The sequence below is a fragment of the Scophthalmus maximus genome, chromosome 8 (genome assembly GCF_022379125.1).
Source record: "Scophthalmus maximus strain ysfricsl-2021 chromosome 8, ASM2237912v1, whole genome shotgun sequence".
NCBI classification, from domain to species: domain Eukaryota; kingdom Metazoa; phylum Chordata; class Actinopteri; order Pleuronectiformes; family Scophthalmidae; genus Scophthalmus; species Scophthalmus maximus.
In genome coordinates, this window is record NC_061522.1 from 23198812 (window position 1) to 23212978 (window position 14167).

General features: G+C 44.3%; 1 protein-coding gene and 1 long non-coding RNA gene across 5 annotated transcripts in view; one reads left to right on the forward strand and one right to left on the reverse strand.

Moving 5' to 3' along the window:
* vps37c (VPS37C subunit of ESCRT-I) lies at positions 1 to 9834 on the reverse strand. Its single transcript, XM_035637057.2, has 5 exons — positions 9699 to 9834; positions 9213 to 9322; positions 6455 to 6626; positions 3480 to 3562; positions 1 to 2486 (listed from the first exon to the last, which is right to left on the reverse strand). The coding sequence occupies exons 2-5, from the start codon at positions 9303 to 9305 to the stop codon at positions 1755 to 1757; spliced, it is 1080 nt and encodes a 359-aa protein (XP_035492950.1). The 5' UTR covers positions 9306 to 9322; positions 9699 to 9834; the 3' UTR covers positions 1 to 1754.
* LOC118312480 overlaps positions 9775 to 14167 on the forward strand; it is a 5655-nt gene continuing 1262 nt past the window's right edge. Inside the window, exons 1-4 of one of the 4 annotated variants that reach the window (XR_007031322.1) lie at positions 9775 to 9911; positions 11090 to 11284; positions 11787 to 11833; positions 13223 to 13266. This is a non-coding gene — a long non-coding RNA (uncharacterized LOC118312480). Of the gene's footprint in view, positions 10682 to 11089; positions 11285 to 11786; positions 11834 to 13222; positions 13267 to 14167 lie in introns of all 4 variants that reach the window. The other 3 variants (XR_004794226.2, XR_004794227.2, XR_004794228.2) reach the window with 3 other exon arrangements.

Here is a 14167-nt window from a genome sequence, read left to right on the forward strand (position 1 = left end):
TTTTCTTCTAGTCATCATTGTCAAACATCAGTTCATGTTTTCAGCGAGCAGGCGAGGGGAGGAGAATGATGGAGAGGAGAGGAGGCGAGGGAGCGTACAGACAGAGAGGGAACAAAGGCGTGGGACAGGGTTCGGTTGTGTGTGAATTCAGACAGAGAGTCCAGCAGGTCGCCCAACACATCCGACAATCACTCTATACTTCACTACCAACACCTCTAACAATATAAGACCTTATCATTTCGATGGCTCTTGGCACAAAGCGACACACAGCATCAGTGGAGATTTGCATTTGTTGATCCACAGTCTATTTGTTGGAAAGGTCCCTGAAACAATGAACCCCATTTAAGAGCTGTTCGATTGGTTTGGTGTTTATTGGACAGGTGGGCAACCTCATGTCTAATGTATGTCTGCCTTCCACAGCAGCAGTCTGTAACTTTAACGAACATGTGCTAGAACTCCCTTATTGTCTTGTCTTGCCGTTTGTCGTTTTTATGAAATAAGCTAAATATGTCGAGGCTCAGTCACACCAGTGAGTTCAACTAGAAGAACTTTGAGCCGCACATTTGCACCACAGGCCAACAGCATCCTGTCTGCACAGAGTTGAGTTTTATCCTTATTATATATTATACTATTATATATTATATCTGTCAGAGCATTAGCTGCTCCACACAGAGACAAGGTACACACACAGGAGGAGACATCAGTCAATGGTACAAACACAGATCTTCCCTGGTGGGATCTGATGAACCTGTTTTTGTGAATTAGAGTATTTTCTCTCTCTTTTCTGTAATGGTGAACAATCCTGAGAAGGAAAATTTAAAAAAAGAAGCTTGGTACACGACTATTGATCCCTACAGTGTTTCACCAATGATCCCTGTGAGCAGTCGCCTGTGCCGCTCTCTGGCCCTTCACGATGACAGAGGTGCTTCACAACATAACAAGTCTTTGGTTAAGGAAAATAAAGGGTCACTGGTGGTTCTTCTGCCCACTGCCACTTGTATCACCTTATCATTTATGTTTGGAGTAGGTGTGTGGAAGAGCTGATAAATGAGAAACTGGTTCCCTCAAAACCCCTGCATCATAATTGAATCAAATATAAGAGCCACACTGTGTGCCAGCCATTCACTTTTCCATTTTAACTGCATCGTACGAGCCCCGTGGAGTTGAAACTGGGACACACACCGTAACTCAGGAGCTGCTTCTTTCAGCGGACTGTGCTCATGGACAACATTGTGAAGCAGACAGCTACTGGACACCGTTGACTTCCTGTCATGCATTTGTCTTAAGGGGGAGTGCACTTGTATGTATAGAAGGTCTTTCTGATTGCCAAGTAGCAACACACACATACACACTTGACATGGAAGAGAAGGGAGGGGGGAGCGATGAAGAGAGGGAAGAGAGTGAGTATAATGAAGGGGCCAGATACAAGTGTTTTTTACATTCAAACACAACATAACAACCTGAGACTAGTGTGGGGGAGTGGGTGGGCCAGGGGGTGACACAGGAGAGAGAGAAAGACAGAGAGATCAACAGACCGATATTCAGAGAAAGAGAGAAATAGTGCAACAAAGATAAGTAAAGCGACACCTCTTGATTCTGGGAGCATGGGTGACAGAAGGAGGGGGGTAGAAAAGGTAAAAAGACAAGGGGAGGAAAAAGAATTAGGGAAAGGAGAGAGAGCCCACGGAGGGAGGGAGGAGAAAGGGTGAGACAGTGTAGAAGGGAAGAGTTGAGACGCAGGAGCAGTAGTGCTTTCAGGAGTAGGGCTGTGGAACTCCATATCCCGGTCTGTAGATGGGCCGGCCCGTTGGTGACTGAGAATTGAAATGGGTCGGCCCTGCAGGGTAGCTGTAGCCGCCGTAGCTGTAGGCGGCCGGGTAGGGGGCAGGGCCGCTCTGGGAGTGGCTGGGGGTGTACTGGCCAAATGCTGAGCCTGGGTGTGGGGCGGGGAAGGAGGGCTGGGTCGGGTATGGGCAAGTGGCTGAAGCCGGAGGCCCGAAAGTGGGCCTTGGGCCGGAGTAGCTACCTCCTGGGGTGAAAGGTGAGCCGGAACCTGGGTAGGGAGGGAATTGTGATGGAGGGTTGGCTGGGCCAGACCCTGCTGCAGCTGCTGCAGGGGGAGGGTTGGGTGGGGAGACGGGGTAGGGGCTGTAGGACATGCCGGGGCAGCACCCTGCGGACGAGGAGGCCGGCTGAGAGGTGTTTTGGTAACTGGAGGACTGAGGTTTGGAGTTCGGCTGCTGCGGATTTGACGTCGTTGCAGTTGTCGTCGGTTGACTCCACGGTGAGGGCGTGGCAGCAGGGTCCTGGCTGATACCTGCCGATGATGTCATGGCAGCAGGATTGCCCTCACTCCTCTGTCGCAAGATCTCCTGGAGCTTCTCTATCCGCACTCGTCTTCTGTGAGCGAGGGAGCGCAGGGAGAGGAAGCGGTCGAGGAAGGAGTCCAGTGGCAGGGAACCCTCCAGAAACTCGTCAGCTAGAACCTGCAGACAGACACAATCATCCAGCTTCTCAAAATAACTTCCTTCAACCACAAACTGCTCAGATCGGACTCGGACTGTCTAATGGGCTGTTCACTTGGCAGCTGGGACAGTGACGGGCTGCTCTTCATTGTGAAGAGGCATTGCAGACCAGTGCTGCTCTTTGCCCAAGCTAACTGTTAGCTGCTAGTTGTTATTACCCTGCCTCAGTGTAAATAATAAATCACAGTGCAATGAAAAAGTATTTGCCCCCTTTCTGATTTCTCCTATTTGTGTATATTTGTCAAACTGGTCATCAAACTAATTTTATTATTGGACAAATATAAACCCAAGTACACAGTTTTCAAATGACGATTTCATTTATTTAAGGAAAAAAACTATACAAACCTACAGAAGCGTATTGCTGCCACGGCAGAAAAATAAAAACGCATCAGTGATGCTTTTACGTTACAATGTGAAAACTTTTTCACAGATAATTTGAGGTGCGCTTGTGTTTTTACAACGTTCATTAGTTATTGATCCGGAAAGTCAGAATCTGTGAATATCTGTCCAACGTCACCACAGTAAAGTACTGCAGTAGCCCCATTCACTTTATTAAAATCCTTCTTAGTGTACGCTTATCACAATATCATCCAACGTGCGCAAAAACGGCAGGATTCTCACCATGCCTCAACCCAAGCATCAAGTAGAACTTCATCAACACTCAACACTTTCATTTAGAACTATCCACACTCTGTTTCAAACATGACGTTTCATGTTATAATAATAAGTCAGAGGTAGAACTTCTTGGAAGACATGGGTCCCCTTACTTCAGGTGTAAAGCTAACACTAAAAAAAAAATTTCACAGCAATGTAAATATCATTTCAGTGCAATTCTAAAATCACAGAAATAAAAGAATTGTGATACTTAAGTGAATAAATGTCCCTAATATCTATGCATAAGCTTACATTGCACATCTTGAGTGGGTGTATGTTTGTTGACGGGGATATACTGACCTCGGACTCTGCCTCGGTTTTGCCGCCCTCTGTCTGTAGTCTGGAGAACATTGCCTCTGGAGACACCTGACCCACCATCCCGTCTGAGGAGGGAGGAGGAGAAAGAGTGTTAAGGGTGAGAGAGAGAGACAGATACAACTCAGGCCGGCAGGCAACAGGAAAAACTAGTTCTGTTCATCTGGGTCACTGTTTACTGACGTTGACCGACTGATGACTTTATCATAATGAGGACTGCGACTGGAGACAAAGAAGCAGACACTGTGAGTCTACATCCACCCTATGTCATACACTGAGCCGGTTATTTGAAATGGTCACATCGAACCGTGGAAAAACAAACACTGTGCCAGTGAAACGGTCCACAGGTATGAATGGTCTTATTTTCAAAGTTTTACAGAATCATTTCAATCGGTAACAACCACAACTTACTGAGGATTTCAGGTAGTAACAAATGCAAATATTGAGTTTCAATTGTCAAAGCTGCCACTGGGGCAGGAAACCAGCAAGTGAACTGAATGTTTGACTGCTCATTTGAATTTACCAAACACACAGGGACACAAAGTCCAACTCCATTTACAAAGACACAAACCCCCTGGTGACATGAAGGAACTGACATGTACGGTGAAACATTGTGATGGACGATGGCTTGGAGGTGTGGGGTGTGGGGTGGGGCTGTACAGGTCAACTGAGCTCAGAGGCTGATAATCATTAGCATTAGCATTGAAGCAAACATTGATCTGCAGTAGGGCTGCAACTAACGATTGTTTTAATATTCGATTAATCTGACGATTATTTTCTGGATTAATCGAACAGTTGTGTGGTCCATAAAATGTCGTAAAATGGTGAAAAATGACGATTGCGTTTCCCAAACCCCAAGATGATGTTTTGTTTTGTCCACACTGCAAAGATATTTAGTTTACTGTTATAGAGGAGCGAGGAAACCAGAAAATATTCACATTTAAGAAGCTAAAATCAGAGAATATTGAATATATGAGAATATATCATAAAACTACTTGGATGATTATAAAATTACCGATAACCAAAATAGTTGCTGATTAATTTAGTAATCGATTACCAATCGTGTCAGGTCTGACTAATTCAACCGAGTGAGACATCTTGGTGTCGTGTGTCACAAGACACGTGTCATGATATTCTCCAAAATGAACTTTGAGTCACGTCAATAAATTAATAAATAATAAATGAAATCAATGATTAAAAAATGTAAACCGAGTATGGGATCAGAGTCGTTATTGGCAGATTCCTAATATTAGCCCAACCCTACTGACATCCAATTACATCTGTAATAACAGCAGAGGTTTCTGTAACTGGTTCATGTGTCTGTAATATCTGATCACCATGGGTACTGCTCTGTTTGTAATGATTAGCTCAGTTCGATGGCACGTCAATCAGGCCTCAATAAATCAAGCTGACAGGACAAAATGCTTCAAAACATTTCCTTAAAGATTATCCACAATGAAATATCAATAAGAACAGATCATCACCGCGTTTGAATGAAAGGAGAGGTTGCACTGAGTTACAGACGCTGGTGGAACCTGTTGTACGGCCTCAGGTTCCATTAAAGGTGAATGAAATCACATTTTCCATTTTACTAGGACGAAGGACACCCAGAATCCTTCACCTCTACAAACCTGGCCATGTAAACCACCAAAATCCAACAACTGGCTATCATTGGTCACTGTGTGGCCCAAGGCAGCCACTGTACAGGCGCCTGTAAGCAGCTGATCCACTAATCACGAGGTGGGTGACTTTTTCCCAGCTCCTCCAGTCTGTATGTTGAGGACACTGAACCCCAAATGGCCCTTGATGCCAGAGTCGTTGGTCTGTGAATATGTGTGCGTGTCCCTCGACCTTTATGCCCATGTGCGACATCTGTGTGCTTCTCTCTTTACAGCAGGATGACACCAACGTGTGTTTTATATCAAGTCCCTTTGAAAAGCAGCACTATGTAGTTTCAATACCTAAAAATAACAGCTTCCCACAGGGTGGGCCTGACTGAGAGCTCATCCACTGCACATTCACCCACGACTGAGACCTGAGTCTTGAAATGAGGAACAAAATGAACATCATACTGTGCTGAGGAGACTTGAAACAATAGCAATTAAGAAAATTAATTCCACAGGAAAATGTTTACTGTTATAAATCAAGAGAGAAGTAGGGACGTTTTCTTTTCTTTCTTTTGCTTGTAGCAACAGAGGGGCTGGTCATTCGAGAGAATACACGTTTTAGGCACTGCGTTTATTTGTATATATAGTCTATGGGTGTACCATGCAGGAGACTTGGGATATGCTTTACGGCATACATCACGCGGCAACAACCACAATCAGAACTAGCTGCTGGAGACTAGTTACTGCCCTGGACCAACAGTCACCTCGAAACAGACTCTGAATGAAGCTGGGTGAGCGAACCGTATTTGCACTTATTTATCGGAGGGTGGGTGCCGTTCGCATGCCGCTTAGAGCTGTCCACACACACTGCTCCTTTCAATAATAAACACGCCTTCGTGCAGTCACTCACTCCAGCCTTCTCTACCTCCTTCCCCAGCACACAGAGTCACTGAACTACTTCATTGTTTGTCACACACGACTGATGAAGTGGATGTGATCTGCTAAAATTCCCATCTTGAGGGCAAAAAAGGCATTAGGGTATATATCCTTGAATTGATTTTCAGCCATTCAAGCCCACAGATGATGGCTAATAATAACTGAAGCAGAATACAGCAGTCAAGCCAGGAGAAGGGTCAGTGTATGGGTGAGACATGTTTGACTGTGACAGACCATCCTCAATGTGTTTGTCAGAGAGAGAGAGCAGAAAACACACAAGATATTTTATGATATTATGAGAAGTGTAAAGATTTTTTTCAGGATGCAACTGTGGCAGGACAAATAACACTGTGCCAGTCAATAGAGTCTCGTTAATTCATGTGAAACACATAATGATCATGTTTGGAAATGTCCCACCTCTCAGGGAGCAGTGTTGTCTGTAGTTTTCTCCGACGGCCTCTAGTTGAGAGTATCTCTCCACCAACACCTCCTTCTGTGACTCCAGACGAGGCTTCATGTCCAGGTTCTGCTCAGCGAGGCTTCGGTTCGATGCCAGCGCCATTTCTCTCTCCAGCTGGATGTTCTGGATCTGAAACAGAAAAGAGATGTCAACTTTACATTTGAAGCACTTAATGGATGCAATTAAATGCAGAGGGATTATCATGCAATTTTTTTGCAGAGCAAATATCATTCTTTGGGGCGAGGCTGGGTATCAAACCCCAAAACATAAAAGCCTCAGTATCGCCAAATACAAAAATTAAGTGGCAAAAGTTGGCATCTGGTTTACTCAAGTCGTCAGATCTCTCTATCGTAGCTCATACTACACAACGTGTGGTCTTGTAGTCATGAGGCTGCCTGTCAGTCATTGTGCTGTTCACACTACGTGACTCATCTGTGATGGGGGGGTCACTAAACAATCCTTCACCGGGAGAAATGTCTCCAAAGCACGTTCTTTCACGAAAACACGCGAGAAGTGACACGGGAAAATATGCGATACACGCGCATCTGACAGGTCAGAAAGAGGAAGTAGTTTGAGCAGACGCTCTCTGTGTTGTGCGGAGAGAGAAATAACTTGACGTGATAATATGTGGTTCGGCAAAAAATCCGCTCGAGGTTACGCTCATTATTATACGACAGAAACAAGTCCTGCATATAGTCTGTGTGATGATTTGTTCAGAAACAGGGAATATGGGTGAAGAGTGTTGTTGTGCTACAGTTCCCCCCCGGGTTTTGTGGTCAACGCACTCACTGCTGGTCATATCACACCTCACACTGCAGAAGATGGGCTCCTCGACACGTCCAGATATTTAGCATGCTCGATATCTGGCAGACGTCTGTGAGTCACTTTGCGTCGTTGGTAGTTCACACATTGCGATCGAGCGGCGAGCTCCAGAAACAAACTCTCCAGAAACAAACTCTGAACAACAACCAACATAAGCTTCTCTGCCCAAGTCTCCTTCTTATCCAGCTAGAAAACTAGGGATGTTGATAATAAGTATTTTGACTAATTGAAACTATGAGTTAAAAATAAATATTAATCAGAAAAGTTTCCCTAAGCTGGCTTTTCTAGCAAAAATTGGATTAAATAGCGCCTTTCAAAGTACCCAAGGCTGCTTTACAGCATGTGGAAAAGGAGAAATAAAAACAACTCAAGGACTAGGGCTGCAACTGAAAAATTATTTTCATTTGATTTCATCGATTACTCTTTTGATTATTTTCTAGATTAATCGATTAGTTGTTTGGTCCATAAAATGGTGAAAAATCTTGATTGTGTTTCCCAAACCCCTTTTTTTTTTAATGGCAAATGTACTGTACATACCGATCCCGTCTTTAAGGTAGTTCCACCAAGATAAAACAGCACTTTCCAGCGTAAATTATTGTCTAAAACGACACGACCAGATATCACTTCTCCGTCGCTCCAAAACAGCAGTTGCGCTCTACTGTCACTGGCACGTACTGTTTTCATAGCAGCAAAGAAGAAGGGATTTCTGTCAGTGTAGTGTTAGCCAGAGCTAGCTAAAATTTCAGCAATTTGGTAATATTTCATGCTTGAAAGTCCCACAAATAAAACCGCAACATGTACCACACTGTTATATTAACACTGTTGCTGTGAAAAAACACAGACTTATGGTATTTGATTTCTCTAAACTGTGGCTGCACGTCAACGGTTGTATTTTGAAAGGAATTATTATTTATTCCTAGATTTATTGATTTTCGAAGTTTCTGCTGCACTATTTTATAATGTTACTGTTCTGTTTAAATCTTAAAAGCTTAAAAGGTCTTATCTTAACAGTTATTGTAAGGAAGTAATTGTTGTTTGTTCCTAGATTTTCCTAGATATTTGTTCTTATTCAGTTATGACTGTCAAACTAAATAATAAAACAAGTTCTATGACATTCATTCTCTGTGTGTTTTTGTTTTTCAAAGGGTTTAACCTGAGCAACGCCAAGCAAAAGTGTTTACATTCATCTCTTGCATACAGGGTTAGTAGTAGTATCATACAGCTGTTAAAATAGGTTAAATAAGTCGTTGTTGTTTTTCTCTTATGCACTGCTATCGGTCCAGGTATCGGAATCAATAACAGGAAAGGGGATCGGAACATCGCTAAAGATTAGAGGCTGGAGATAAACCTGTCACGGACAGTAAAACTGATTAAATTAACTTTGTCAACTTGTCATGTTTTGTATATCATAAAGCCTTGGGTGCTGTTGCCATGGAGAAGCAACCGGCTCGAGGTGCAAATGAGTGTGGCGAAGAAGAAAAGAGTGACCTCATACGGAAAATTGTGTTCAGTTTTCTCCACAGCATCCAGGAAGGTTTCCTGTTCACGTAAGTCATGTGAAGAGCTCCCAATGTGAATCACTGGGCTTAAATAGCTCCTCGCACTTCATAGTTCTATTTGTTAAGAAACGTCTATGAGTATGTTGTTGGTTACTGGAGGGTTATTGTTCGTCTGTAACTGTGAGCTCAATATAAATCTGTGGATTTGTATCACCCTCCTGTCTGAAGATCAGCTGTGATACAGTCGGAGTCTGTTATTCCTCAGTATGACAGTTTGGTGGTTTCAGGCCTTCTCAAAGACATCTTTCATGCGAGAGCTCGGCCCATCTGAAGGCCACACTGGAAAATGGCAGTCAAATGCAAAGTGAAGCATCGCTTCTTTTTCTTTTTTCACCTCGTCAGACTCCAGGGCCATAGACTCCACCCTCTCCGGGTTGTCCAGCAGATCCTGCAGCTCCGATTGGCTCAGGTCCTGGAGCTTCTCCATTGGATCTGCCAGAGTGGCTGTCCGTCACACGGGCAACCAGGAAATGAAAGTTAAAAACAATGTTTGGAAACAGAAACTGAACAGTCATTCTGCGTTTTAAGTCCATAGCCCTGAATAGATCATTCACAACCGCTGACTTATAAGACAATAGTTGACATCTCGACACAAGTCGAACCGCCGCGCCGAGCTGCTCCTTCACAAAGTTCCCACTGTGTGCGGGCTCTGTGGCGAATGTGGGCGCTTTTGTTTTTAACCAGATCCAGTGACAATAAAACGTTTAGACAAACTGGCTACTTGCTAGCTAGCATACGAAAGCCCCCCCGAAGGGCCTCGGTGGGGTCGAGTGGCTGCGGGCCACGGGGCCCCACCGGCAGAAGGCGAGCGGATACTTACACGATGCTAGCAAACCAGATCCCGCCTGACACCGCACCGTAGTGACATCCAACAGCACCTCGGTGTCCGCTGACAGCTGACGTGACGCGGCCTCGGGATCTCCGGTCCGCCCCTCGCTCGCCCCGCCGCGCTCGACGACCGAGCTGCGAACAACGGAGACGCCCCGGCTCGGCCGGCAGTTCCGCGTCGAGCGATCCGACGATGACAACAGCGGTCGGTATATTCGCGATGTCAGCCGAGCGCCCGAGCCGCCGCCAACTTCCGAGGGAAGCCCGGCGGTTCGGCGGTAAAAAAAAAAAAAAAAAAAAATTAAAAAAAATAAAAAGCCGGAGCCGCGGGTGACGCCACTCGGCTCGAACGACTACTGCCACGCGCCGCCGGGTCCCGGCAGAAGTCGAGTTAGTGAAAACGCGACCGCAGTGGACATAACGAGTCCGAATGTCGCCAAATATTTGCCTAAAATAGGAAAGTTTCACTCCACACTGACAGAAACCGCCGCCATTTTGGGAACCGTCCACGTCCCGTGGTCTTGGGGGGTGGTCGGACGACACTCACATATTCCAAAACCTCGCTGGTGAGCTGAAACCATCTCCTGGTTTATATAATATATTCAAATAATTCACTCTTCATATGCACATGGAATTATTTTGGCTGTGGCCGTTTCCGTTCAGCTTGCCACCCCCCCAACATTGAGGTAATGGTAGCGTCCAGTGTTCAGCTGATATAAGGGAAACCCCGACAGTAAGTGACGGGAACGTCTCTTCTGCTGCTGATGCTGATGTCAGGGGACGAACATCTCCGTGTCGAGCAGCAGGAGCAGCCATCACCAGGACAACTCTCCGACAAGGCTCCAGTTACAAAAGGGCTAATAAGCTGTAATCAACGTCTGGATCCATAGCTAATACATTACCTGCTCATTCGTCAAGGGTCAGTGACCACTGAAGACCTGATGGAGTGATGCAGAACCCTGTTTGGAGGATGTGGTAACATTTATACTAGGGCCGCAACAGTTAGTCGATTATCAATCGACTATCAAATGAATCGCCAACTATTTTGATAATCGATTCATCGATTCAAGTACTTTCTATGAACAAAATAAATCAAAATTCTCTGATTTCAGCTTGTTAAATGTGAATAATTTCCGGTTTTTTTGCTCCTCTACGACAGTGAACTGAATATATTTGGTGTATGGACAAAACAAAATATCATGTCGGCGGTTTCGTGATCTTTGAGTCTTTATTCAGGGCTCAGAAGAATAACTTATTCATCACTTCACAACATGTCAAAAAAAGCTCTTACATCAGCATCTTTCTACACGTGAACTAATGTAGTTTTTGCACACAGATTGACAGAAGGAAAAACCTTATTAATAAGTGTTTTTTACTCTGCAGGTGTAAATGTTAATCATCAGTTTCCAGATGGTTTGGTCCAGGCGTCCTGCAGACCTTCTCCAGAAAGCCAGTGTGGACATCTCTCTAATGAGTCAAAGAGAAAGAGAGTGTCTTAATCTGGAGGACGATGTCCCACAACCTGGCAACCCAGAACGTGTTCTTTTTAATGTCTCATAAGTGACCTATGGAGCATCAGTAAGTGATGTTTGAGCAATTATAACGATTGCATGATAATTACAGCTTATTTTAAAACTGGAACCGAATCACTGAGTGGTACAGAACAAAAACATCTGCCTGTGGAGTCTGCTTTATATCGGTTAGTTCAGGCCTTTTCACAACAAGCCGAAATTATTCCAAGTGGACATTTAGCACTTCACAGCTGAGAATCCATTAATCCTGGATTTCCCAACATTTTCTGAAATTCAATGATAAGTCAGAGGTCCGTGTTTGGTCCCAGCTCGGTTGGCGCTAATCTTTTTTGATCTGCTGAATATTATCAAGACTGCTACAAATCTAGGGGTGACGTTTGACCCTAACCTGTTTGATCAAAAATGTTCAGTCCTGTTTCTACCATCTCAAGATTATAAAGAATGAAATGAAGTCACTTTTATCAACTGCTGCCATACAAAAAGTTGACAATACTTTTATTTCTTCTCCCCTTGATGACTGTGATGCACTGTCCTCTGGGATGAGCCAGGCCTCCCTCCACTGTCTCCAGCCTTAGCTGGACACCCGGACAAAAAGGTATGGCCACATCACCCCAGCTTGCTTCGCAACTCTGGCTGTTAGATTTTGTATTGATTTTAAAATGTTAATGCTCACCAGCCTTAAATGACCTCTTGGATTTATTGACAATATGGAACTTTCTGCCCAATGAACTTAGACTCTAGATTCTTTTAAGTTCTGTTCACCTTCGCAATATCAAGAAAATTACAAACATCCATTACATTACATTCATTTAGCAGAAGCTTTTGTCCAAAGACAGTTACAATAAGTGCATTCAACCATGAAGATATTAGCCAAAATTGCAAGAATGAAGAGAGTACATAGACATTTAACACATAAGCGGGTTTTTACACATATATATAATAAATTCAGGGGGTAAGGTGATGTCTGAACAGGGGAGTGTTCAGTGTTTGTGACGGAAAACAGGGGATTCTGCTGCCCTGAGGTCAATGTGGAGCTCGTTCCACCATCGAGGAACGAGACAGAAAACAGACAGGGTTTAGTTGAGCGGTGGCTGCCCGCCCCTCGAAGTGAGGGAGAAGCAAGCCGTTTGGCGGTAGCAGAGCGGAGTGGACGGGCTGGGGTGTGCAGATTGACCATGTCCTGGATGTAGGAAGAGCCTGAGCCATTCGCAACACGGTAGACGAGTACCAGTGTCTTGAATCAGATTTGAGCCACCAACAGAGCCAGTGCAGGGTGCGGAGGAGCGGTGTAGTGTGGGAGAACTTAGGTTAGTCCAGAACTTGCAGTAGTCCAGTCGTGAGATGAGCCTGCACCAATACCTGCGTTGCCTTCTCTGTGAGAATCTGACAAATTCTGATGATGTAGAGGATGAATCTGCAGGAGCAGGTCCTCTCTGTGATGTTGGCAGCGAAGGACAGCTGGTCGTCCAGTGTCACACCAAGTTGTGCAGTCTGAGCTGGAGTCACAACAGAGTTCTCAATGGTGATGGAGAGGTCATTGGTGGGAGATCAAAAGCATCTCGGTCTTGTCCAGATTGAGCTTCAGGCGGTGCGTCGACATCCACTGAGAATGTCACCAGACATGCAGAGATTGGTGCTGATACCTGGGTTTCAGATTGGATTGTGGAAAGGACCACATTAGTTGGGTGTCATCTGCACAGCTATGGTAGGAAAAGCCAGGTGAGGGTAAGGGTGTCACTGGGCAGACGTCTCAGTGTGATCTAAGGTATACTGATGTAGCAGCGTGGGTTGAAATCTCTCTGCTGCACTGAGATGAATGATACATGACAGTGTGGGAGTCAGTAGACAATACTCTGCAGGGCTGGGAACTGAGATGAGGCTAAATTAGGGAGGCTGATTCTCTCATTCACTCACTGATGCTGTCCTCATTTGATTCAGTCGTCTTTAGCTCCCCCACTTAACTCTCTGTTTAACTCCCCATCAGAGGGGACGTCAGGCCCCAGAGCTTCAGACCAGGACCAGTGGATGGTGAGTTGGATGTGGTGTCAGTAACAGTAGGATTTGTAATAAGGTTTATTATCATTAATATGTGTAGCACATACAAATAAAGTATGCAACAATATAAATAATATGAATCAGCGTGTGGATAATTTCTCAGTGTTGGGTTGTGGTTGTGTAGTTTACTAGACCCAAAGAGCCAATGATGACAGGGCAGATGAAAAAACAAGCTCAAAGTCCATACAACTGAAAAATACCTTTAAAAACAAGTCCAAACAAAATCGTGTTCATTCATCATCACAAAGTGGCCTCATCTTATTCTGAGGAGCAGTGATGGAACAAGAGTGTGAGCAGATTCCTGCTGATAATTAAAGATACGGTGGTACTGTAGATGGTGACATACAGTGCATTCACCAAATATTCAGACCCGGCGTTAATGAATTTGAATAGTTTTTTACAAGTTTCTGCCAATTAGACAAATTGCTTCTTTAGATTCGGATTCAAAATGACCCATTATCTCATTTTTAGAGAGATGATATGATGCGTTCATTTTTGGTTTTGTCGTCATGTTGTTGCCGGGTTGATAGAAATGAAGTGATGATGTCTGATCTTCTGCTCTGCTGCCTCACTGCCCACAGACTGTTCACTTTAGTGTTGTGCCCTGTTTTAAACTGACTGGTGTGACTTTTGTGTGTGATGATTTCATACTCGAGGGTAGGAGTGCAAACAGGCCAGGTCTCATTTCTGTTCCTTTTCAGTTTGTTTAATATTATTATACACTAGGTCATTATGTGTGTTCGTTCTTGTTTAGTTTTTTTGCAGGTATGAAATGTTTTTTTTTATTGTTTTAGATTAATGAATAAAGTAATCTACTTATGTGAATACTTGTAAAAGAATTCCCACAATGCAATGTTAACATGTAAAGGTGGCA

Coding starts and splice junctions, on each gene's coding strand:
- vps37c (XM_035637057.2), bottom strand. CDS start 9,305: ATGGAGAAGCTCCAGGACCTGAGCCAATCGGAGCTGCAGGATCTGCTG. Junction 6,627..9,212: donor TGGCCCTGGAGTCTGACGAG/GTGAAAAAAGAA, acceptor TTTCTGTTTCAG/ATCCAGAACATCCAGCTGGA. Junction 3,563..6,454: donor ACAACACTGCTCCCTGAGAG/GTGGGACATTTC, acceptor CTCCCTCCTCAG/ACGGGATGGTGGGTCAGGTG.